General features: G+C 51.4%; 1 protein-coding gene across 3 annotated transcripts; it reads left to right on the forward strand.

Annotated features, from left to right (window-relative positions):
• Positions 1-636: 636 nt before the first annotated feature.
• CGN (cingulin) lies at positions 637-22,320 on the forward strand. 3 transcript variants are annotated; one of them, XM_057723244.1, is made up of 22 exons: positions 667-738; positions 5,245-5,344; positions 6,060-6,934; positions 7,689-7,789; positions 7,943-8,012; positions 8,115-8,204; positions 9,664-9,791; positions 10,431-10,563; positions 10,923-11,135; positions 11,832-11,980; positions 12,229-12,361; positions 14,277-14,477; positions 14,826-15,032; positions 15,426-15,683; positions 16,748-16,918; positions 17,431-17,592; positions 18,617-18,706; positions 19,178-19,261; positions 19,374-19,492; positions 19,814-19,922; positions 20,312-20,475; positions 20,798-22,320. In XM_057723244.1, the coding sequence occupies exons 3-22, from the start codon at positions 6,074-6,076 to the stop codon at positions 20,937-20,939; spliced, it is 3,585 nt and encodes a 1,194-aa protein (XP_057579227.1). In that variant the 5' UTR covers positions 667-738; positions 5,245-5,344; positions 6,060-6,073; the 3' UTR covers positions 20,940-22,320. The 3 variants fall into 3 exon arrangements, with proteins under 3 accessions (XP_057579218.1, XP_057579227.1, XP_057579238.1); XM_057723255.1 differs by having other exon boundaries at positions 5,245-5,329; positions 20,798-22,314; XM_057723235.1 differs by lacking the exon at positions 5,245-5,344 and having other exon boundaries at positions 637-738; positions 20,798-22,314.
• Positions 22,321-22,546: the final 226 nt, after the last annotated feature.

Below are 22,546 nucleotides of genomic sequence, written 5' to 3' on the forward strand. Positions count from 1 at the left end.
ATTTCAGATTAAATTACATAATTTGGAAGGCGATTACATACTATGGCGAAAAAGGTGCCAGGCTGAATGATCTGTGGAGGCCAGGAGATAGGGGAGGAGAATCCAAGACTGGGATCGGCTCAGGTAGGGGAAAAGGGAGACGGAGCTGAAGTGGAGGAGGTGCTGACATCGGGGGACCGGGAAGATATTTTGCGCAGAATGCGAAGGAAGAGTATTCTGGCTTCTGCGGAGGTAGGTGAAGGGCAGAAAGGAGTCTCGACCGAGATTCCCGTCGAGAACCCGGCAGGCGAGGGGACTGCCCTGAAGCTGAGGCGAGAAGATGCTCTGGCGGGCGGATCCTGGTCCAGGGCCGGAACGGGGGCCTGTCAAGGGCGGCCAAGCCCTACGCCCCCAAAATGGCCTCCCGATGCCCCTCGCCGCCCCGCCCCCGCCCCCGCGCTCCCCCGCCCTCCGGCCCACGTGACGCGGCCGGTCCCTCCCGCCCACCCGGGCTGGCGACCCCGGGTCCAGGTCTTCGCAGCGGCGACCCCGCCCCTCGCGGGAAACGGACCAACCGGAGGAAGGGTAAGGCGGGGCGGGTGGTGACGGCCAATGGAGGTGGAGCTCCGGAGGGGAGTAACAGGTTGGTGGGAGGGGGAGAAAGAAGGAGGGAGCGCCGAGGGACAGAGGGGGAGGGCCCTGGAGCCGCGCGTGCAGCTCTACCCGAGCCCGAGCCCGGGAGCGCCGAGCCCGGCTGGGGTGAGTGAAGCAGGCGGGGGCGAGGGCACCTGAGAGGCAGCGAGCCCTCAGGTGTACCCCGGAGGGGCGGGGGTCGAGGCGATCAGAGATACCCAGGGCACAGGTGCTGAGTTGGCGAGAGGCGGAGGGGAAGTCAAGGTAGGGTGGGAGTGCTGATTAAGAGCTGGCTGCTACTCTAAGATGCCAGACGCAGGTGCCTGGGAAGGTGCCAGGTGAGGGGCACTTGAGATTAAGGCTATTCCCAGGGCATGAGAGCGTTTCAGGGCCAAGATATCTCTGGAGGTCATACTTCAGTGCCCGGGGCAGAATTTCTCTTGGCGACCGGAATGGTGGGGGGAAGGAGTCTGTCTCAGTTGGGCAAAGGGAACTGCTGCCTGAGGTTCAGAGACGTAAGGGAGAGGGCGTGGGAAGGTGCTGTTTCGCTGAGGTTCTTTACCTGACTGCCAGTCTGAGCCGGTGCTGATACCGCCCTTCTGGCTTTGAGATGGCTCTGCGGTGTGGAACATTTCTCTCACCATTCACTTACAGGGCAAGACAGGTGCAATTAATGGACACTGAGAGGTAGAAGGAGAGGGCACCCCCATCTCTTTGCTAGGTGTGAAACTAAGGCTTTTAGTTTTTGTCCTCCTTTGCTTTCTTGCCAAGGGAGGATTTTTCCTTCTTCCTTTTGAGAAAGTGCTCTACAAGAGAGGGATTTGAGTAAGCATAGATCCCCAGGCCTACAAAATATAGAAATACTTCTTTCTGATGAGGCCTCTTTCTGGGGGCTAATGTCACCCCTCCCCCCAAGCACACATGCTTCCGTGGTTCTAGATGGGGCCATTGGGTGAGGTTTGGGAGCCTACACAATTTCCTTGATACCTCTCAGAAATTCCCCATTATTACCCGAAACCCTACCAGGCATCCCTGACAGCTGGACCGTGATGGCTGTCAGACTGGCCATAGGCACTGGTGCAGGAAGTAGGCAGGACTCCTCAGGAGACCACAGGACTAGGGGATTCCGCGCCTCTTAGTCTCCAGGCTGGATGAGAGGTGCACATCAGGGCCCAGACAAAACTTCAGAGGCAGGTTTCCTTGCCTTAGGCAAGTGAGGGAACCAGAGCCAGCCTTAGCTTGGCCCCTTTGATGCCCCGCCTGAGGAGAGTTGCTGTAATTGGGAAATAATTAGCAACCGCTATGTTGTAGACTGGCTGCCTGCACATGTCTCTGTACTTCTTTTTTCATCCTGGATACTTGGGAATGGGGGGCTGGCTCTAGGGGACTGCTAATCCAGAGATTTGCCTGACCCTAAGAGGATTCTGGCTTCCTAGAAGCCTTCCTGCTTTCCCCAGGCTGACCTGCATGCCATCACCCCTGTGGGAAGTGAGGAGGGGGTAGGGCTGCTGCTTCTCTTCATGCCCGGAAAGGGGAGAACTAAGGGCTAGGGAGGTGGCTCAGGTTAAGTGTGGGATCTGGAATGCAACCTTGGGAACTTGTGAGGGAGGCGTAGAGGGAAACGAAGTCTTCCTGTCACACAGTGGCCTGTCTGTCACTCACCAGGCTCATTGTGTATCTGTTCCTCCTGCCTGTTCCCTCCCCACCTTCTGCCTCTTCCTTCAGAGCCTTGGCCTTGGCATCTAAGCTGGACAGAGTCCCTGCCAGTGGTTTTGCCTCTCTGCCTCCTCTGTGGTGTGGAATTTCTCTGGTCTGCTTCCCAAGCTGCCAGTGGAGTCTCCCTGGCCCTCCCCTTCCCCTGCCTCTCAAACCAGTCCAGCCAGTTTGCAGGGGCCCAGTTCCTCATTGTGTTTTTTTTCCCCACTGGCCAAGCAGCTGTAGCCTGGTGCTCAGGTTTGGCTTTTTCAGTGGACTGGGCAAGGAGTACACTTGGGGGGTTCTTTTTGGATCCTTGGGCAACCTAATCTGGCTAACTCTTTATGAGGAAATAGGAGCTGAAAGATCAAGGTCACTGAGCTGCCCTTTTCTATTTTGCCCATTTGCTTTCCTTGTTACCTCCGAGGGGAGTCTAATCTCTGTACCTCTAGTTCATCCACTTTCTGCATCTGCCAGTTATATAGCATCTAGCATACTGTCAGGCCCTAGGTATACCAGTTTCTCCTGGGCACACCCGAAACCACCCCACCCGCACTTCCTGCTAGGAGTCCAGAGACCCTGTCACTCCTAGTTGGAAGCCAGATGCTTATGGCTGGGCCAGAGGTGATGGAATTGGGGCAGGTCAGGCTAATGAGTAACTCAGGGAGAAGTGGCTGCCTGATACAGGTGCGGTGTCCTCCCTCTCCTTGCAGGCAGGAATGACAGAGGCAGACAGATGAAGCTGAATTAACTTGTGGCCTAGTCTCTTCCCAGAGTACAGTTGGTGAGGAGCGCCCTGGGCACATGCTAGCGGTGGGAAAAGCAGGGTCAGGCATCTGGTGAGAGCAAGGGCTCTGGGCTCCCTGTTGCCTGGCACTAGATCACTGTTTACCTGCCTCTGGGGCTTACGCAAGGCCTTGGAGCTGCCCTGTTCCCCTGGCCCCGCCCTGCTGTCCTGTGTAACTGAAGGCGGACAGGTTTCGGGTTTTCCATGTTGAATCATTTAGAGCCCTGCTTTCTGACCCACCCCAGAGATCCCTTCAGCCCTCCTGGCCCTTGACCCACATGTCCTGGGACTGAAGGGGGTTGAGGTTAGGGAGTCAGTGGGACTGGGGTACGCTTGGTGCCACCCCTGAGCAACTTGGTGCTCTTGGGCTTGCAAGGGGCTATGCACTCTTTGGCACTAGGCTGGGAACTCCTTGACCTGGATCTGGAGATCAGTAGATGTACTGTCAGGGTAGAGCTGCATCATGAATAAATCATGTGACTTCTGAGAGCTGGCTGCCTAGGCACATCTGGTTCCAAAATCATGACTGAATAGGGCAGGGAGTCCAGGCCAGGAAGAGGTCCTGTTACTAGGACAAACAAGAAATGGCTGTGCCGGATCCTTGGGAAATCTCCCCACTGCTGTGTTGAGTCTGCCTTGGTTCAGGATATAACTTTTAATAGATCTATATTGACATCTACCATCTACCAGGCCCTGGGAACACAGGAGTCAGCTGAGAGCAATGTTTTTTTTCCCTCCAGGAGGTTATAATCTAGTGGAGGAGACAGATAAGAAACAAATCATCACTCTGATAAATATATAAAAATAAACTGAGGCACACCCACTGAAGGCCAACCGTAGAGCATATAATGTGAATCTGATCTAGCTTGTGGGAGGGACCCGTCAGGGAAAGATTCTCTAGGAAGTAACATCCTTCTGTAAACCAGGTGAAGCCAGGAGGGTCCAGTTGGAAGGAGTAGCATATATGCAGGGTAACATTTGTCATCAGCTTTGTGACAGACTTTTGCTGCTGGGTGCGTTCATGTTTAATATCTTGTCATTTTCCCTCGTTTTACTGAAGTAGAACCTAAGTAAATAAAGTGTAAAAATCTTCAGTGTATAACTTGATACATTTTTACAGTTGCATACACCTACATTATTGTTATTGTCTAATTCTTACAGGTAATTACCTCATGAGATATTATCATTATACCCATTTTACAGATGAGGAAACAGGCTCAGGGAAGTTGTGATTTGCCCAAGGTTATATATACATCAAGTGAAGAGCAGAAGCTGGGATTCCAGGTCTGCTCTGGAGTCTGGTCCAGTGCCTTTTCTATTGGATGTGTGGCTTGGAGAACTTATGCCTTTGCCTTGTAGCTTCTTTTCTGGTTCCATTTCTTACCTGGATTCCAACATAGGGCGCTACCAACTAAATATCTTGCTTTCTGGCGTAACTGACTCAGAGGTTAGTTAAAGTCCTCCCTAGTGTCTGCATAGTGGATGGACGGAGCCTCGCGTTCATGGGTGGGCTTTAAGGACCTCTTGAGATTCTGTGGTAAAAGTTTGGGTGGGCTGTCTCATGGGGGAAGGGTGCACTGCTTTCATCATTTTCTGAGACAGCAAAAAGGTGAAGAACCATTGCTGATAAGAGGTTCCTCCCCCCTGTATCTTCCGCTGTAGGGGAGGGATTGGGAATGCTAAGAATGCTCTTCCTCCAAGCCCTTTCTCACCTGGAGCGTCACCCCGCCCTTTCCACCCCCCACCCTGGCTTCCTGGGCTTCCTAGCCTTTCTGCCATCCCTGAAAGGGGCCTTGCCAAGTTTCCTTGGCCCAGAGCTCCACTGGGAGGTTGAGCTGGGTGTTTGTGTTTCTGTCTGGCACATCAGAGGCTCCTCCTCCGGTTTGGTGCTAGGCCCTGGTGGAGGTTAGCAGAAGGGGTGGGGAAGCTGGGTTTTTATTTGCTTCAAGGAGAACCTCCCCTCCCCAAGTTCCTGGAGCCGGAGAATACCTGAAATACATTCCATTTGCTGACTCTGAGCTTAGGCAGTGTGGACCCAGGGAGCTGGCCTGTGGGTGGTCTTGGCTCTGATCCTCAGATGGCACAAGTCTGACTGTCCTGGGGTCTCTTGGACTGATACTCTTTTTTTTTTTTTTGACTGCACCATGCAGCTTACAGGATCTCAGTTCCCTGACCAGGAACGAAAGCCGGGCCACGGCAGTGAAAGCACCAAGTCCCAACCACTGGACTGCCAGGGTACTCCCTGGACTGGTACTCTTACATGTTATTTAAATCTTTTCTTGAATAGGCAGTACATGGTTCCAGATTCAAAAGGGACAAAAAAATATATAGTAGAAAGCCAGTCATTCTCCCATCCCTGTCCCCAGCCCTCAGTTCCCCCAACCCTGATGCATCACTGCTATCGGTTTCTTTGAGAATCCTCCCAGAAATGGGGTGACATATCTTGGGGTCGTCTGTATTTGAAATGAGCTCTTGGGATGGAGACCCCTATTCTCCATTGGGTTGGAGGTGTCTGCAGGTGGGGCTTGGGTTCTGCCTTCCCTCCGGGTGGGGGAAGCACATGGTAGTGCTACATGTGTATGTGTGAAGATCAAGAGAAATCTTTAAACTCTTGACAAAGCCAAGCTCCCCAGGACTGTATTAGAGGAGATGGATTCTTGGGGGTCAGTGGGTCTCAAAGTGTGGAATCTGGTCTAGCAGCAGCAGTATCAGCTGGGAGCTTGTTAGAACTGTAAATCCTCAACTGGGAACTACCTGCTGAATCTGATACTCTGGGGGTAGGGTCCAGCAGTCTGTGTTTTAACCAGTCCTTCAGGTGATTCTGCCACTCAGATAAAGTATGAGAACCACTATTTTGTGAAGAAGAGATTGGTGGGGCAGTCAACCTCACAAAAGCTGGGCAGATGGAAGTTTCTGGGTTTCTACTGCTCGTCTCTCAGCTTAAACTCTTTTCTTCATCTTCTAGGACCCCTCCTACCCATGGAGCCGGCGTCCACCATAGCCGAGCCCCGGGGCCCTGTAGACCATGGAGTCCAGATTCGCTTCATCACAGAGCCAGCGGGTGATGCAGAGATGAGCAGCCTACGTCGTGGTGGGCGACGCCCAGCTAAGGATGCAAGAGCCAATACCTATGGGGTCGCCGTGCGTGTGCAGGGGATCGCTGGGCAGCCTTTTGTGGTGCTCAACAGTGGAGAGAAAGGCAGCGACTCCTTTGGGGTCCAGATCAAGGGGGCCAACAACCGAGGGGCCCCGGGAGCTCTGAGCTCTGACTCGGAACTTGCCGAGAGCCCCTACTCTCAGGTCAAGGAATTTCCTGCCGCCTCGCAGGGCAGCACATCTGATGAGGAGCCTGGGGCCCACTGGAATGGAAGGCTCCTCCGCTCCCAGTCGCAGGCCTCACTGGCAGGCCCGGCCCCTATGGTTCCGAACAACAGGAGCACCAGCCTGCTGGACCTAGGCCCCCAGGGAGCTGCCCCGGGCAGCACCGTTGACACCGCGCCCCTGTCTTCGGTGGACTCGCTCATCAACAAGTTTGACAGTCACCATGGGGGCCAGGTCCGGGGCCGGACTGGCCGCCGCATGCGGACGCTGCCCCCTGAACAGCACAAGCGGAGCCAGAGCCTGGACACCCGGCTCCCACGGGACACCCTCCAGGAACGGGAGCGCCGGTCCCCCAACCACTGGACCCCTAGCACAAAGCGTGACCAGCACATGGGCAGCTCGAAACAGTCGGCCCAGAGCTCTCTTGGTGGCTTCAGCCGTTCCCAGCAGACCCAGGACTGGGTCCTTCAGAGTTTTGAGGAGCCACGGGGGAGAGCACAGGACCCTGCCATGCTGCAGGTCAGACCCCACCCCTCTGTGGCTTCCAGCCCCTGGCCCCTTCTCATCAGCCTTGACCCACCAGCCCTGGGACCCCATGTTGATTCAAATGACCTATGGCAGAAAGTCTACTTTTTTCCTCCACTTTATCCATCTACTTAACAGGTGGTATTCACATGTGCGAGATATTTCCATGGGCAAAATTCTACGGGAAATGGAAGTAAAATGAAATTGCTGTTCACAAGCATGGAGAGTTACTTGTCATTGCCCCACCATTAACTGTGCCTCAGTCGCTAGCGTTTGCTGGATCTGCAGCAAATGTGAGGCAGGCTCGGAGCTTAGATAAGAGTGGCTCCCTGGTGCTCTTGCCAAAACTCCCCGCTTTGTCTCTCATTCAGGAATGCGAGTGAGTAGGGGAGTGACTTTACTCTGAGACAAAGTTAAGCCCATTCTAGACGTAAATCATTTACAAATTCTAGTACATTAACTGCCATTAGTGACAAATAGCCTGTGACAGAGCTCACAACTGGTTGAGATCTGTTTGTCGGGCAAAATCTGGTTTGCAGCAGCAGTGAGAGGTGTCGCCTGCTTGGACCCCTTCCTGGCCTGTTGCTCCAGCCTCAGAGGTGTTGCCTCTTTACCCCACTTCAGGCTTGTTCATCATGCTTGAAGAGCCTCGTCTCCCAACTGACACTTCTCTTCCGTCTGAATCCACGCATGCGTCTGGCTTCGTCTTCTTAGTCTTCCTGTCTCTTTGGGTTTACTTTTTCTGTAGTTCAAATCAACTCCAGATCTTCTCCGAGACCAGCAGGAGGCAGCCCCACCAGGCAGTGTGGACCACGTGAAGGCCACCATCTGTGGTATCCTGAGAGAGGGGTGAGTGGGGACCCTCCCAACAGCAGAGGCATACACGTCCCTTCTCTTCCTTCTAGCTTTGTTCCCCATCTTCCCTACTCTTAACCCTCCCTTCCCTCATCTCTGCTACCCCTTTCTTCCCCTAACCTTTGCATCTGTCCTTTTATCCTCCAGAAGCTCAGAAAGTGAAACCTCTGTGAGGAGGAAGGTCAGTTTGGTGCTGGAGCAGATGCAGCCTCTGGTGGTGAGTGGCCTTCTCGTGGTGGGGGCAGGGGGCAGGGGCAGGGCCTTGTGGGCCTTGGAATCTGGATGTGGACTCACTCCCTTTCCCCCGTGTCTCTGGCAGATGGCCTCTCCTGGTTCCACTAAGGCAGGACAGGGTGAACTCACCCAAAAAGTGGAGGAGCTACAGAAAAGGCTGGATGAAGAGGTGAAGGTGAGGAGAGATTAGAGGTGCAGGAGGGATGCAGGGCCACAGTGGGAAAGAAGGGCTGGCCCTTCTAAGCAATGGAATGAGCACTTGTGTATCCTGTGAGACAAGAGCTAAGAGGCTGTGCTAGTCCCAGGAAGGACTTCTGGGGTTCTCTGGAGCTTAGAGAGGAAGAGCGCATTCATCAGGGGTCTACTTTTCATTCCATTTCGTTTTGAAGTTCCTGTCCTAGCTCTGCCACTTGCTGGCTGTATAAATCTTGAGCAAATTATTTACCTCCGTTCTTTTCATTATCCTAATAATGATGGCAGTAATAGTAGCTGTCCTTTATTGAGTTTAGTTTTTGTAGTAGGTACTACCGCGAGTAATATGTAATAATTGTAGTGACTGTGTGAAATAGGCACCCTGGACCCTTGTATGATGAGAAAGTTGAACATCAGAAAGATTTAAGTGAATTACTCAACGTGGTCAGTTGTAGAGGAGGAATTCTAAAATTCAGGACAGTTGTAAGCCTATGTGCTCGTCTTTTTTTATACTGTTTCCACTTCTCACAGTATTGCCTTGTATATAGTTGGTGCTCGGTAAGTGTTAGATTGTAACTCCCCTTGTTTCCTAAAAAGCAGTATAGGGTACTGGTCGAGTGGTGGGCTGTGGAGTCAAACTGAGTTCAAATCCTGGTACCCTTCCTTGTTGGCTGTGTAACTGACCTTGAGCAAGTTCTTTAAGTGTTCTAAGCCTCTGTTTCCTTAACTGGAATGTGAGGATAATAGTTGTGCTGTGTTAGTTATCCACTGCTGTGTAACAAATCAACTCACAACAAACATCACCCATTGTCTAAGTGCCCAGGATCTGGGAGCCACTTAACTGGGTAGCTGTGGCCCAGGGTCTGTGAGGAGCTTCCAGCCAAGGTTTCGGCTAGGGCTGTGGTCATTAGAAGACTTGCCTGGTGTTGGAGGATTTACCTCTAAAGTGGCTTACTCAATGGTTGTTAGTGGGAGGCCTCCGTTCCTTGCTATAAGGACCTCTTCATAGGACTGCTTGAGTGTCCTCACGGAATGGTAGCTACCTTCCCCCAGAGTGAGTGACCCAAGGGAGAAGGTACGGGGGAAGCTGCAGTGCCTTTTTATGACCTAGTCTCAGCAGCTACACGTCACTTCCCCCTTTTTCTATTTGTTAGAAGAGACAGCCTATACTCAAGGGGAGCCTATACGAAGTCCAGCCTGTACTCAAGGAGAGAGGCGTCACCTTTTGAAAGAAATGTCAAAGAATTTGTGGACATATTTTAAACCATCACAAGTACCAAGGCTTGTTATGAGGATTAAATGCAGATAATATACATAAGGTTCCTAGTACAGTGCCTGTCGCATAGTGCGTGTCAATACACGTGAGACGGTCTCGTTATTCCTGGTCTTTCTGAGAGGCTTTCCCTACTCTCCACCTGTTTTACTCTCTTTCCCTTTTCCAGAAACGGCAGAAGCTAGAGCCATCCCGGCTTGGGCTGGAGCGGCAGCTGGAGGAGAAGGCAGAAGAGTGCAGTCGGCTGCAGGAGCTGCTGGAGAGGAGGAGTGGGGAGGTCCAGCAGAGCACCAAGGAGTGAGTGCAGCGGGTGGTGCACGCGGGGGGGGCCTGCGCCAGCGTCAGGGGCTCCCCCAGGCCTGGGGGACACAGGGAAATCTCCCGGAGCTGAAAGGGGCAGACAGAGATGGTTAAAGATAGGACCTTTCTCCTTACCTTCTCTATCAGTCATGCTAATAGCGCATGAGGTAGGCTCCCTGGGTTTGCCTCTGTGCCTCAGGTTCTTAATCTGTAAAATGGCATTCATAATGCGACCTACCTCACAGGATTGTTGTGAGCATTTAATCATTCGTGTAGCAGAAGATTTTGGAACGACTACTGTGTGGTAGGCACTGATCTAGATTCCTGCGGTCCATCAGTGAACCGTAAACATGAAGCATAGCTTCTAGTGAGGGGGAACAGGCAGTTAACAATAAACATATAGTACAACTGAACGTATAACGTGAGAAGGTGGTAAGTAGAGTAGGTTAAAGCAGATCAGGAGGGCTGGGTTGTAGGGGAGCCCGTTGCAATATTAAATAAAGTAGTCGGGGGGGGGGCCTCGTTAAGATTTGAACAAAGACTTGAAGAAGGTTTAAAGGAATTAATATAAGTAAAGTGTTTAGAAAACAGCCTGATACATAGTGCTCAATAATATTGTCTATAATTAATTATTAGGCTCCAGAACATGAAGCTCCTCCTGGACCAGGGTGAAAGGGTACGGCATGGACTGGAGATGCAGGTGATGGAGATGCAGGACAGGCTGAAACAGGCCCAGGGTCCTGAGCCTGCTAAGGAGGTGCTAATGAAGGTAGGGAGTAGGGTGGGGTACCCTAGCCTCTGCTTCCTTTCAGCTCGAGCAGCCTCAAATCTGCTCATCTGCAGTTTCGCTAAAGTGTGGGAAGTAGGTAGCTGATTATAGGTATCCCTTAGCGTGCTTTCAGGCCAACTCAATGCTGGGGTGGTGCTAGAACCCAGAATGGTAGATTTCCTTTTTCCTAAGGCATCCTTTATCCTTTATCCTAACTGGGCATCTTAGAGAGCGCCTGGTACTGTGCCTAACAGATAGGAGATGCTCAATAAATATTTTTGATTGACTGGATGAATGAATTAACAGACAGGTGGATGCTAATATGGTCACCTCGGTACTTCTACCTTCATTTTCCCCAGGACCTGGTAGAGACCCGGGAGCTTCTGGAAGAGGTCTTAGAGGGGAAACAACGGGTAGAGGAGCAGCTGAGGCTGCGGGAGCGGGAGCTGACAGCCCTGAAAGGCGCGCTAAAGGAGGAGGTGGCTTCCCGTGACCAGGAGGTAGAGCACGTGCGGCAGCAGTACCAGCAGGACGCAGAGCAGCTTCGCCGGAGCATGCAGGACGCAACCCAGGCACGTGACGAGAGCAGGGCTGGAAAAAGAGGGCACCCCTAGGGAAGGGGGCTGCCTTGAGGTCTTGGGATTTGGGGATTCTTTTCATGGTCATAACTGGAACCCCCCCCTAAAAGACACATGTGAAATGTAATGGAAACCTTGTCAGGAACCCTACGAGGGCAGAGAGGCATGCAGGTCAGAAGTCCCATGAGGGAGTGTGACCGAAGTCCCGTGGGGAAATAACTGGGGGAGGCTTCCTGTAGATCAGGGGTCCCCAGCCTCCAGGCTGCGGACCAGTAGCAGTTGGTGGCCTGTTAGGAACTGGGTCACACAGCGGGAGGTGCGCGGTGGGTGGGCGGGCGAGCGAGCAAGTGAAGTTTCATCTTCCGCTCCCCATAGCGCACATTACCGCGTGAACCATCCCCCCCCACCCCCACATCCCCCCCCCACCCCCTGGTCTATGGAAAAATTGTCTTCCACGAAACCAGTCCGTGGTGCCAAAAAGGTTGGGGACTGCTGCTGTAGGTGAGAGAGGGGCAGAGTGTATTCGGAAGAGAGCCTTCTGCTGGCATTGCACCAGGTACCCCGGGTGTCAGGGTGTGCAGTGGGCATGGTGCCTCTGGACCTGAGCCTCCCCTTCTGCACACTCACACTCTGGTTTGGCGTGCGCTCTTCCCTCCAAGCCTCCTGGCCTCTGACTCTCCCCTTCCCTAGGATCATGCAGCATTAGAGGCTGAGAGGCAGAAGATGTCAGCTCTGGTGCGGGAGCTGCAGAGGGAGCTGGAGGAGACCTCCGAGGAGACAGGGCACTGGCAGAACATGTTTCAGAAGAACAAGGAGGAGCTTAGAGCCACCAAGCAGGAGTAAGGACATTGGTCCTCAGGATGCTTATCCATGATTCTTATATCCCACCTCCTTTCTGCCAGTGTGGTGCTCTTTCCTCTCCCATTTCTCAAACTGTCCTTCTCCACATCCACCTTCATCCCTCCTGAGGGTGAATGCTCAGTGTATTGGCCTTCAGGGAGGTGATTTTCATCGTCCTGCTAACCTCTCCCAGGCAGGTGGCCTCACCCTGTTCCCTTTCCCTTTTATTTCACCTCGCTGGGCTCAGAGTCCTGCAGCTGCGGATGGAGAAGGAGGAGTTGGAAGAGGAACTTGGGGAGAAGATAGAGGTCTTGCAGAGGGAATTAGGGCAGGCCCGAGCTGGTGCTGGAGATACTCGCCAGTTGGAGGAGCTCAAGAAGGTACTTGGGAGTTGGGGGGCAAAAGGTCAGGTTGGGGTGATGGGTACCTGCCTCACCTATCCACGAGGGCCTCCACACTTGTGTGACTGTCTCCCGTATACTACTTGGTTTTCAGGCTTTGTCCTGCCTGCTCAGCCTAATCTCTTCCCAGCACACACTCCAGCAGGACTGGTCTCCTCATTCAGTATAGAAGTTTCTAATGGAAAGGGCTCTCAGTGGCCAGGTTCGGTTATAGCCAGAGGCTGCTGGCTGCCTCCCAAGAGACCTCATGGGTAGTAGCATTGAGGGGGACTTGTGAAACTCCAGGGTCATTTTTGCAAGCTCAGAAACTTAATTTGGTCAGCATAGCAAGAGTTGCTCTGTCTCTCAGAGGGAATTCATTAGCTACACTTATAAACAAACATTTGCAGTTAGAACACCAATTTATTAACTTACAATGAGAAGTGTTGTCACATGGACTGGAGCACTTGCAATGACATGGCCAGCTGACCTACATGGGAAGCTAAATTGTAATTTGAAGGCTGCTTAGAGAGTATAGAATCTAGACAGAGGGAGCTAAATGTTTATCATGCATGGATTATTTTAAAAAAATTAAAAAAAATTATTCACATTTATTTTTGGCCGCATCACGCCACGTGTGGGATCCTAGTTCCCTGACCAGGGATCGAACCCTCACCCCCTGCAGTGGAAGTGCAGAGTCCCACCTGCTGGACTGCCAGAGAAGCCCCCTCTTTTTCTTTGTAATTAGTAGGTTAGTGTCTCATGTTGAAGATTCAGTATATACATATACCCTTTCTGCCTAATTATGATACTTTCTGAATTTCAGAAGTAGCTAATAGATAAAGAATTAGAATGAGAAATTGCTTTAATTTTTTGAAAAAGATATCAGAGCAGCACCAATATTTACTGTGTTACATATTTTGGTTTTCAACATTTGAAAAAAATAGCCAATCCTGTTTTATCCACACCCTTATCTGTTCTCATTCCACATAATTTTTTTTTTTTTATTTATTTGGTTATGCTGGGTCTGAGTTGTGGCTCACAGACTCATTAGTTGCAGCTCAAGGGCTCCTTAGTGGTGGCATGTGAACTCTTAGTTGTGGTGTGCATGTGGGATCTAGTTCCCTGACCAGGGAATGAACCTGGGCCCCCTGCATTGGCAGCATGGAATCCTGACCACTGCGCCAGCAGGGAAGTCCCAATTTTTTTTAATGGAGATTTAGTTCACATCCCATAAAATTCACCCTTTTAAAGTATACAATTTAGTGGGGTTTTGTATACTTACCGGGTTGTACAACCATCACCACTATCTAATTATACAGCACTTTCATCACCCCAAGAAAGAACCCTGTATCCATCAGTGGGCACTCTCCCCACTCCTGGCAGCCACTGATCTGCTTTCTTTCTCTATGGATTTGCCTATTCTGGACATTTCATATAATTGGACTCCTGTAATATGTGGCCTTTCGTGACTGGCTTCTTTCACCTAGCATAATGTTTTTCAGGGTTTATCCATGTTGTGGCCAGTATCAGTACTTCATTACTTTTTATGGCTGAGCAATATTCTACTATATGGATATATCACGTTTGTTTATCTGTTCATCAGTCGATGGACATTTGGGTCATTTCTGTAATATATTTAGCTATAGTGAATAATGCTGCTATGAACATTCACTTACAAGTTTTTTGTGAACATGTGTTTATACAGTTCTCTTGGGTATTTACCTAAGAGTGGAATTGCTGGGTTGTATGGTAACTTTATGATTAATTTTTTTGAGATACTGCCAAATTGTTTTCCAAAATGGCCATACCATTTCACATTCTCACCAGCAGTGTATGAGCGTTTCAGTTTCTCCACTTTCTGGTATCCCAGGCTGGCTCTCTCTGCCCTGTCCCCATTTCCCTTCCCTTCTAGGAGCTGCGCCGGACACAGGAGGAACTTAAGGAGCTGCGGGCAGAGCAGCAGAGCCAGGAGGTGACTGGGAGACACCGGGAGCGGGAGTTGGAGAAGCAGCTGAGGGTCGAGGCTGAACGAGGCCGGGGGCTGGAACAACAGAACCTCGAGCTGCAAAAGACCCTCCAGCAACTGAGACAAGACTGTGAAGAGGCTTCCAAGGCAAGGGGAGTGGGCACAGGGCTTAGGAGGTGGAGGCTGAGGGGTCTGGAGGGCTGAGGAGCCAGAGGGCGTGGAAAATTACCTATCATGGGTATGTATAGACCAAATACCTTGGTCCTAGGTGTGTGGTTAAAAGTAGCCAGGATGTAGCAGGGGGAGGCCGGGCTGTACCTGGTGACACCCACTGCATCTCTTTAGGGGTGGGATTCTCAGGGAAGCCTCTGGCTGGTGGCACCACCCCTCCTCACGTCTGGGTTCATGTGAGCTCTCTTTGGGGTGGCTTTCCTGGGAGTCGTCCATGACCTTGAGCCCTGGGGTCTGAGCCACCTCTCCCTGAACTGGCCTCAGGCTCAGATGGCAGCAGAGGCAGAAGCGGCAGTGCTGGGGCAGCGTCGGACAGCAGTGGAAACGACACTTCGGGAGACCCAGGAGGAAAATGACGAATTCCGACGGCGCATCCTGGGTCTGGAGCAGCAGCTGAAGGAGGCACGAGGCTTGGCGGAGGGTGGGGAAGTGGCGGAGGCTCGGCTTCGGGACAAGGTGCAGCGGCTAGAGGTCAGTGCTTTGGCCAACATCGTTGGCTTCCTCCTGGCCCTCTCTCCTCTCATCCCTCTCTAAATACTCAGCCATCGCTTTTATTTTGCCTGAAGTGTGCTTCTGTTTGCTTCCTTAGCCCTCTGTTAACCTTGGGGTTTGTTTCCTGGAGTGTGCTTCGGTGTGAATGTCGCAGCCTTTGCACTGGTATTTTTGTCCATTTCTCACTCTTTGCGTGTTCTCTGATCTTTGTTGGTTCCTCTGAGACCTGGGTTTAGGTCTAATCACTGTTTTCATGGCCCACCTTTTTCATAGCTATCTCTTCCTCCTCCCTCCCATCTACTCACCTCCAAATGGCTTTAGCCCGAGCTTTGCATCCTCTCAGTCCAATGTCCTTCACCTTCCTCCTCCCAGGCAGAGAAGCAGCGGCTAGAGGAGGCCCTGAGTGCCGCTCAGGAAGAGGAGGGGAGCCTGGCAGCAGCCAAGCGGGCCCTGGAGGCACGGCTGGAGGAGGCCCAGCGGGGGCTGGCCCGCCTGGGGCAGGAGCAGCAGGTGCTGAACCGGGCCCTGGAGGAGGAGGGGAAGCAGCGGGAGGCGCTCCGGCGCAGCAAGGCTGAGCTGGAGGAGCAGAAGCGCTTGCTGGACAGGACTGTGGACCGGCTGAACAAGGAGGTGGGAAACGGGGCGGCCCTGGCTCAGGAAGCGGCTCAGCTCATACAGAAGCTTGCCTGGGGGGACAGGGGAGGGAGTGGGGTCACAGTGTGTGGTGTTTGGTTTCCTCAGGTTCCTTGCTGGGGAGGCCAAGGCCACATCTGCAGCGTGGCATCCTTCCTGCTTTCCCTCAAGTGTTCTTGCCCTCCCCCAAATTCCTATTCCATTACGGCCTTGATCCTTGGAGAATGTCTCCTGGAGTTCCTCTCAGAAGTCTGTAAGACCTAAAATGAGACTCTTCATTGGTAGAGCTTTATATTTAGGGGAAGGAAAAAGGCCTATAATCCCTCTTTAGACATCAATGAAGCAGGAATTTTCATTGGTAGAATTTTATATTTGGGAGAGGGAGGGAGAAAGGAAGAAAAGGAAGTAAATTGCTTTTTTTTTGGGTAAGGTTCTCCTAACCTCATTTTTTTTTTTAAAGCTCTTTATTGGAATACAGTTGCTTTACACTCTTGTACCAGTTTTTGAGGTACACCAAAGTGAATCAGCTGTCTAACCTCTTATCTATAAAACTAATATATTTCATCAGTTCCAAAATGTACATTGTATGCTCTCTGAAACTGATTTGTCCTATAACTGATGGTATGTTATAGTTCAGTAGGCAAAGTTTTCTTTTAGTGGTGCACCTTATAATAATCATTGGTATCTTGGGTTTGCTGAAATATGGTCACCTGAAGTTTACTTTGTATCAGGCACTGTTGTAAGTACTTTATGTAATTAAGTAACAATTCTCACAGCAGCCTTGATGCGTACTATTATTATCCCATTTTATAGATGGGGAACTGAGACTGAGAGAGGATAAGTAATTTGCCTATGGTCACACAGCTCATGAGTGGTAGACCAGGATTTGAACCCAGGAAATCTATATATTACTCCCAGCCATACTAGAGACCCAGGTCTAGGAAAGAGCAAGAGCGGGCTACTTTGGCAGGAAAGAGGCTCTGGGAGAAGAGTCTTGGGAGTCTGGGCCCAGAGAAGGGACAGGGGCATCTGTTACACAGGCTTTTTTCTCTGTGTCTCAGCTGGAGCAGATTGGGGACGACTCTAAGCAAGCCGTGCAGCAGCTCCAGGCCCAGCTGGAGGATTATAAGGAAAAGGCCCGGCGGGAGGTGGCAGATGCCCAGCGCCAGGCCAAGGAGTGGGCCAGTGAGGCTGAGAAGACCTCTGGAGGGCTAAGCCGGCTTCAGGATGAGGTAGGAGCCTACATGGCAGGAGGGTGGGAATCCTCCCAACGTCCTTGGTTTGAAGGTCATGGCCTCATAACTAAACCTGTGACCAAGGGATCCTGGGACCTGGGTTGAGGTCTCATCACTTAGGTGGGAGAGAATGGGAGGAGTTGTCCACGCTAGGTACAGACAGTAGAGGATGCATCGTCTGTGATTTTCAAACTCTGCTGCAGATTAGGGTCACCTGGGAAGATTTTTAAACATCTCGATACCCAAGATGCATCTTGTACAGTTAAATCATAAACCCCAAGGCTTGGATCCAGGATCAGGTGTCTAAAAACTCCTCAGGTGATTTACACTTGTGTAGAAAAGCTTAAGACAATAAAGAAAACGGTCAGTCTTTTTTATTATCTCCATGCTCTGGCAATGCTAAAGAATGTCAGAGTTGAAGAAGGACGTTCCCCCGCAGGGTGGACTGCTCCCACCCCTCAACCCCACCTTACCTTATCTGAGCTGTTGCATTTTTCCCTGCTGACCAGACTCAGAGGCTGCGGCAGGCCCTGCAGGCATCTCAGGCTGACCGGGACACAGTCCGGCTGGACAAAGAGCTGCTGGTCCAGCGACTGCAGGGGCTGGAGCAAGAGGCGGAGAACAAAAAACGCTCCCAGGATGATAGGAGCCGGCAACTCAAGAGCCTTGAGGTGAGGACATCGAGGGGGGGACATGTGGTGGATGGAAGGGGTAGGTGGGGGGGGGTCTGGATCCTGGCGCACATGGGACTTCTATGGGGAAAAGAGCCAGGACATTCCAAGCCTCTTTCTGTACTAGGGGTGGAAAACTGGCAGCCCATAGCTGATGGCTTTTGTTTGACTGCAGTGTTTTAAACAACTTTGAATTAATTGCCACTGTTTAGAAATTTATAGATGTGATATAAAATTTTGGATTTCTGGCTTCTTTTATTCATGTGGAAAATAGAATAACACTGGGCTTTGAGTCCTGAGTTGTCTGCTTGGCAACAGTTGGCTGGAGCTGAGCAGTGGCTTCCCCCCTTTAGAGTCAACAGTCGTCTTCAGTTTGCTATATTTGACCATAACAACAACAGTAATAATAGCAGCAGCAAACATTTACGTATTGTGCTGTATGCCAGGTATTTAAGAATAACCATATGGGCTGAGTAGTCTCATTTTCGCCATTTTACAGTTGAGGAAAACTGAGAGACAGAGAGGCTAAGCAACTTGTCCGTGGCCCCTTTGCTAGAAGTGGTAGATGTTATTTTTAAATCCAGGCAGTCTCATTCTGGAGCCTATACTCCTAGCCTCTACATGGTACTGCCTGGCCAGAGTTTGCTTCCCCAGTCTGTATGTAGCCTGGGTGCTTCAGTTTCTGATTCTCTTCATCTCAGCCTTGGCCTGGGCACTTGGGTTTCTCTCTATTTTCCCATTTGGGAATTAGGGCTGCCCCAGTGAGGAATAGATTCTAGGGTTTGTTATCCTACCAAGGGGCCAAGATCAGAGCGGGCCCACCCCTGCCTCTTGATGCCTCACTTGGGCAGCAGAGGGCGCTAGATCCATGGTGGCTCTGGGCAGGGGGCAGCGACCTAGGGTCCTGGGATGCTGGAGAGAGAAGAGTCTGTGGAGGGGGGAGTCGGAGAGGATCCTGGTCAGATTTTGGCATTCTGGTGTCCAGCATTTGGGGCAGAATTAACCTGTTGTCCCTCTGCCACAGGAAAAAGTCTCACGGCTGGAGGTGGAGTTAGACGAGGAGAGGAGCACTGTGGAGCTGCTGACGGAACGGATGAATCGTGGCCGAGACCAGGTAACCCCTTCCTTACCACTCATCCGTGTCTAACCCCTGATGACAGAACCTCTCGGCCCTTTCAAAACCAACCCTACCTTCCCATCTTTCACATATGGAGAGTGATGGCTGCAGGATCGGTGCATGGCTGGCTCTGCTACAGGGTCTTGTCTGCTTTTGGGAGGGGCTGGTGGGTTTCCTCAGGTGGAAGGAAGCCAGGATTTTGAATGGAGGAAGGAATCCTGGGGGCCTGGACTATGGACCTGAGTCTGGATTGCTTCCATTCGGAAGGGATGCTAGTTCCTGGTGAGACTGAGGAGGCCCTGTTTAAATTCTGTGGCTCCTCCCATCTGATTAGGCTGTGATTTCTTAGTTGCCTGGGAATTTGGGGGATTCAGAGAGGTCCCTCCAGTTCCTCTGCCCCACGTGGTCAGCTTGCTGGTTCATCATCAGCCCTCCCCAAGTCTGCTTCCTCTGGCACATCCCCACTAGGTGGATCAGCTGAGGACAGAGCTCATGCAGGAGAGGTCTGCTCGGCAGGACCTGGAGTGTGACAAAATCTCCTTGGAGAGACAGGTGAGGGGGAGGGATGGGGAGTCTTGGGGACAGATCTCAGGAGGTGGGTAGAATGACCATGGAAGCAGTCGGAGATGGAAAGCTAACCAAGAAGGCTTCCTGTCCCTCTCAGAACAAGGACTTGAAGAGCCGTCTGGCCAGCTCAGAAGGCTTCCAGAAACCCAGCGCCAGCCTCTCTCAGCTTGAGTCCCAGAATCGGGAGTTGCAGGATCGGCTGCAGGCTGAAGAGAGGTGACATGAGCCCATCCTCCCTCTCTCCCTCTGGGCTTTTCTCCTCTGGGGTTCCTCCGTCTTCTGCCTCCGACATGGCCAACCTGGCTTGATCTTTCGGGAGACCTCTTCTCTTCAAAGGGAGAAGAGAGAGTTGTAGAAATCCTGAAATGTGAATGACCTCTCTCTGCCCGGTTCGTTGGATCTGCACTGGGTCCTCCCTTGTCTGATGGTGGGGCTCGTGGCTGAGCCCTTGGGGTCCTTGGAGGCAGTATGGGGCCAAGTAGGAGTTTCTTTAGAAATGACAGCAGCCATAGACATTCCCCTACCCCGCGCTTTTAGGGAGAAGACAGTTCTGCAGTCCACCAACCGAAAACTGGAGCGGAGAGTTAAAGAGCTGTCCATCCAGATAGATGATGAACGGCAGCATGTGAATGACCAGAAAGACCAGGTAAACATGGCAGCTAGGGCCAGGCAACCACATGGCAAGTATGTACTGTACATTTGCTTGAAGGCCAAGAGAGGTCCCATCTCATAGGTCTTCTAAACTTAGACTTTCCTTCTGTAAGTTTAGAGAGAGTAGAGTGAAAGGACTAGATCAGAGCAGTCGTAGTGAGCATGTGTACCGAGTACTTATGATGTGCTAGATTCTCTTTCTAAATGGTGTATTAACTCATTTAATCCCCAAGACAAACTTATGAGGTTAGCGTACTTGCCCATGGTCACAGCATTTTTCTAGGGGCAACTATATATACTTTGTCAAGGTTGCTGCAGGGGAGGATCCCAGGCCATGGTAGCGGCAACTGCTTTTCTAATGTGGGGACTTGGTATCCTGCCTAGCTAAGCCTGAAGGTGAAGGCTTTGAAGCGGCAAGTGGATGAAGCCGAAGAGGAAATTGAGAGACTGGACAGCCTGAGGAAGAAGGCCCAGCGTGAGCTGGAGGAACAGCATGAGGTCAATGAACAGCTCCAGGCCCGGATCAAAGCCCTGGAGAAGGACTCCTGGTATGGGCTGCTCTTCTGTCCCCTGCTCCATCGGGATAGCAGAGCAAGAAGGGCGTGGGCTCTCCTGAGCTGGATGGGGAGGAGGACCTCTAAGAGGGGACTTTGCAGGCACTCATCCCTGGATGAAAGCCAGTATGATTGTGTTTTAGCGTCTCAGCTCCCATCCTGTACCCCAAGTCCCCAAATCTCTAATTAGTGGGGGAATCTTGTGAGTAGCTTTAGGCCTTAGAAGAACTGGGAGTTTCCTTAGCATGAAAAGGGAGGCAGTTTAAATCTTTCTGGCTGTCTCCTTTCCTGACCAGTATTCTTCTCTTTGACTCAGGCGCAAAGCTTCCCGCTCAGCGGCTGAGACAACTCTCCACCATGAAGGGCTGAGCTCAGATGAGGAATTTGACAGTGTCTATGATCCTTCCTCCATCGCCTCACTGCTTACGGAGAGCAACCTGCAGACCAGCTCTTGTTAGCTCGTGGTCCACAAGGGCCCATGAACCACACTTGAGGCCTATCCTGGCCCATTCTGCTCTGCTCTGCCCAGCCTCAGATTCCTCATCTCTTTGGGGGACCCAGTTATTCAGACCTAAGACAAGGAGGGGTGTGAGTGGTGGTGATAAAAAAGGCATCAGTGCTAAGCCGGTAGATGGACTTATCCTTCCCTCTGGAGGAGTGGGCATTTTAGGCCAACTGAGCCCCCACCTTTAAGTGCCGACCCCCTCCTCTGCTCCCTCACAGCAGCAGGTTGGCCAGCATATAGGCTGAGGGGGACTGAGCAGAACAGGAAGGGATAGAAATTGCCATGTATATACAGCTTTATCTCTTTAGCCCTTAACCCCAGGCTCAGGGAAATACCCTATGTGATCCTGCCCCCTTGACTCTTGCAACTCATTTCCTTCCCATTCTGGAGCAGGATAAGGGGAACGTTATGGGTAATGGACATGCTGGCGTGGCTCTACCCACTTCTCAGATGCTCTTCTTTGCACAGTCATGGGGCCCATGTGGTAGTCCCCACCTGTCTCCATACATATGTTTTTTGTCTTCCCCAGGCCAGGATCCAAGGGGCCCTTTCTCCTCCCCTTCCCATCTTTACCATTTCCACGTTCCTTCTTTCTTCTCAGTGCCTTAGCCAGGGTGAGGAGATAAGGGTGTTCTTCTTGCCTTTTATACCTACACATTCATACCTCTCCAAGGACTATCCTTTCCCCAGCCGGGGTCCTCCGCCTTTCCTGGTGCCCCAGTGACTGGTCCAGAGAGCTACTGGCTTCTCTGCCTGTGAGCCCCTGTGAGAGGGACTTTGGTAGGGCCATGATAAGGTGGTGGGGCCCACTTCTGCTCAGGATTTCCATCCTTCCTCCTCTCCCCCTGTGACTATGGATGTGCTTATACGATGGTTGCACCTGGGAACCCTGACAACTCTCTACACAAGTTGGAAAAGCAGAAGTTTCGGTCTCCGTGGCCTTACTTGTGGTTTCTCTGATCAGATGTGCTCAATCTCAGTAGGGAACTGAAGGACCCTCATCATCTCAGGAGCCTGGACCTGATAAAGAGGGGCTAGACGCTGACTCTTGGTAGAAATGGGAAGAGGCAATGGAGGACTTATTCCTCCTTTGGGATTTGGGGAGAGCCAGGTCCTGGTGGGGAGGAGGTAAGGGAGATGATTCATCTCTCTTATTTCCAAAGCAGGCTCTGTAAGGAGCCTAGAGGAGGGAGAAGCCTGTTCGCACCAATAACTTGTAATTTCATGATTAAAAAAAAATTCCTCTATTCTGCAAATCATATATTCTCTCCCAATCCAATCCAGCGTTGAATTTATTTTAAATTAAATATTAAAATTATATATCTATACTGAAATCCTTGACTTGTCTTCTCATTCTTTTTCCTGACTTAACTTGGAGGTCTAAATTTTATGGAGAAACCATTTTATTGTACAACTTAGAGGCTGAAGCTGGGGTTTTCTTCACCTCATTTTTAGAAGCGTTTTACAACAGATCAAATGGAACCTGAGGAGTCAAGAAGTGTTTATAGCAGCTCCATTCTTCCCTGAGGAAACTTCTGGGAATAGCAAGGCCAGTAAATG

Source organism: Hippopotamus amphibius, chromosome 1, assembly GCF_030028045.1.
Source record: "Hippopotamus amphibius kiboko isolate mHipAmp2 chromosome 1, mHipAmp2.hap2, whole genome shotgun sequence".
Lineage (NCBI taxonomy): Eukaryota > Metazoa > Chordata > Mammalia > Artiodactyla > Hippopotamidae > Hippopotamus > Hippopotamus amphibius.

What these genes read in the sequence shown, in the direction of transcription:
- CGN (XM_057723235.1), top strand. Translation starts at nt 6,074, where the DNA reads ATGGAGCCGGCGTCCACCATAGCCGAGCCCCGGGGCCCTGTAGACCAT. An exon ending in AGTTGGAGGAGCTCAAGAAG is followed by an intron (nt 12,362 to 14,276) that starts GTACTTGGGAGT and finishes CTTCCCTTCTAG; the next exon opens with GAGCTGCGCCGGACACAGGA. An exon ending in TGAATGACCAGAAAGACCAG is followed by an intron (nt 19,923 to 20,311) that starts GTAAACATGGCA and finishes TATCCTGCCTAG; the next exon opens with CTAAGCCTGAAGGTGAAGGC.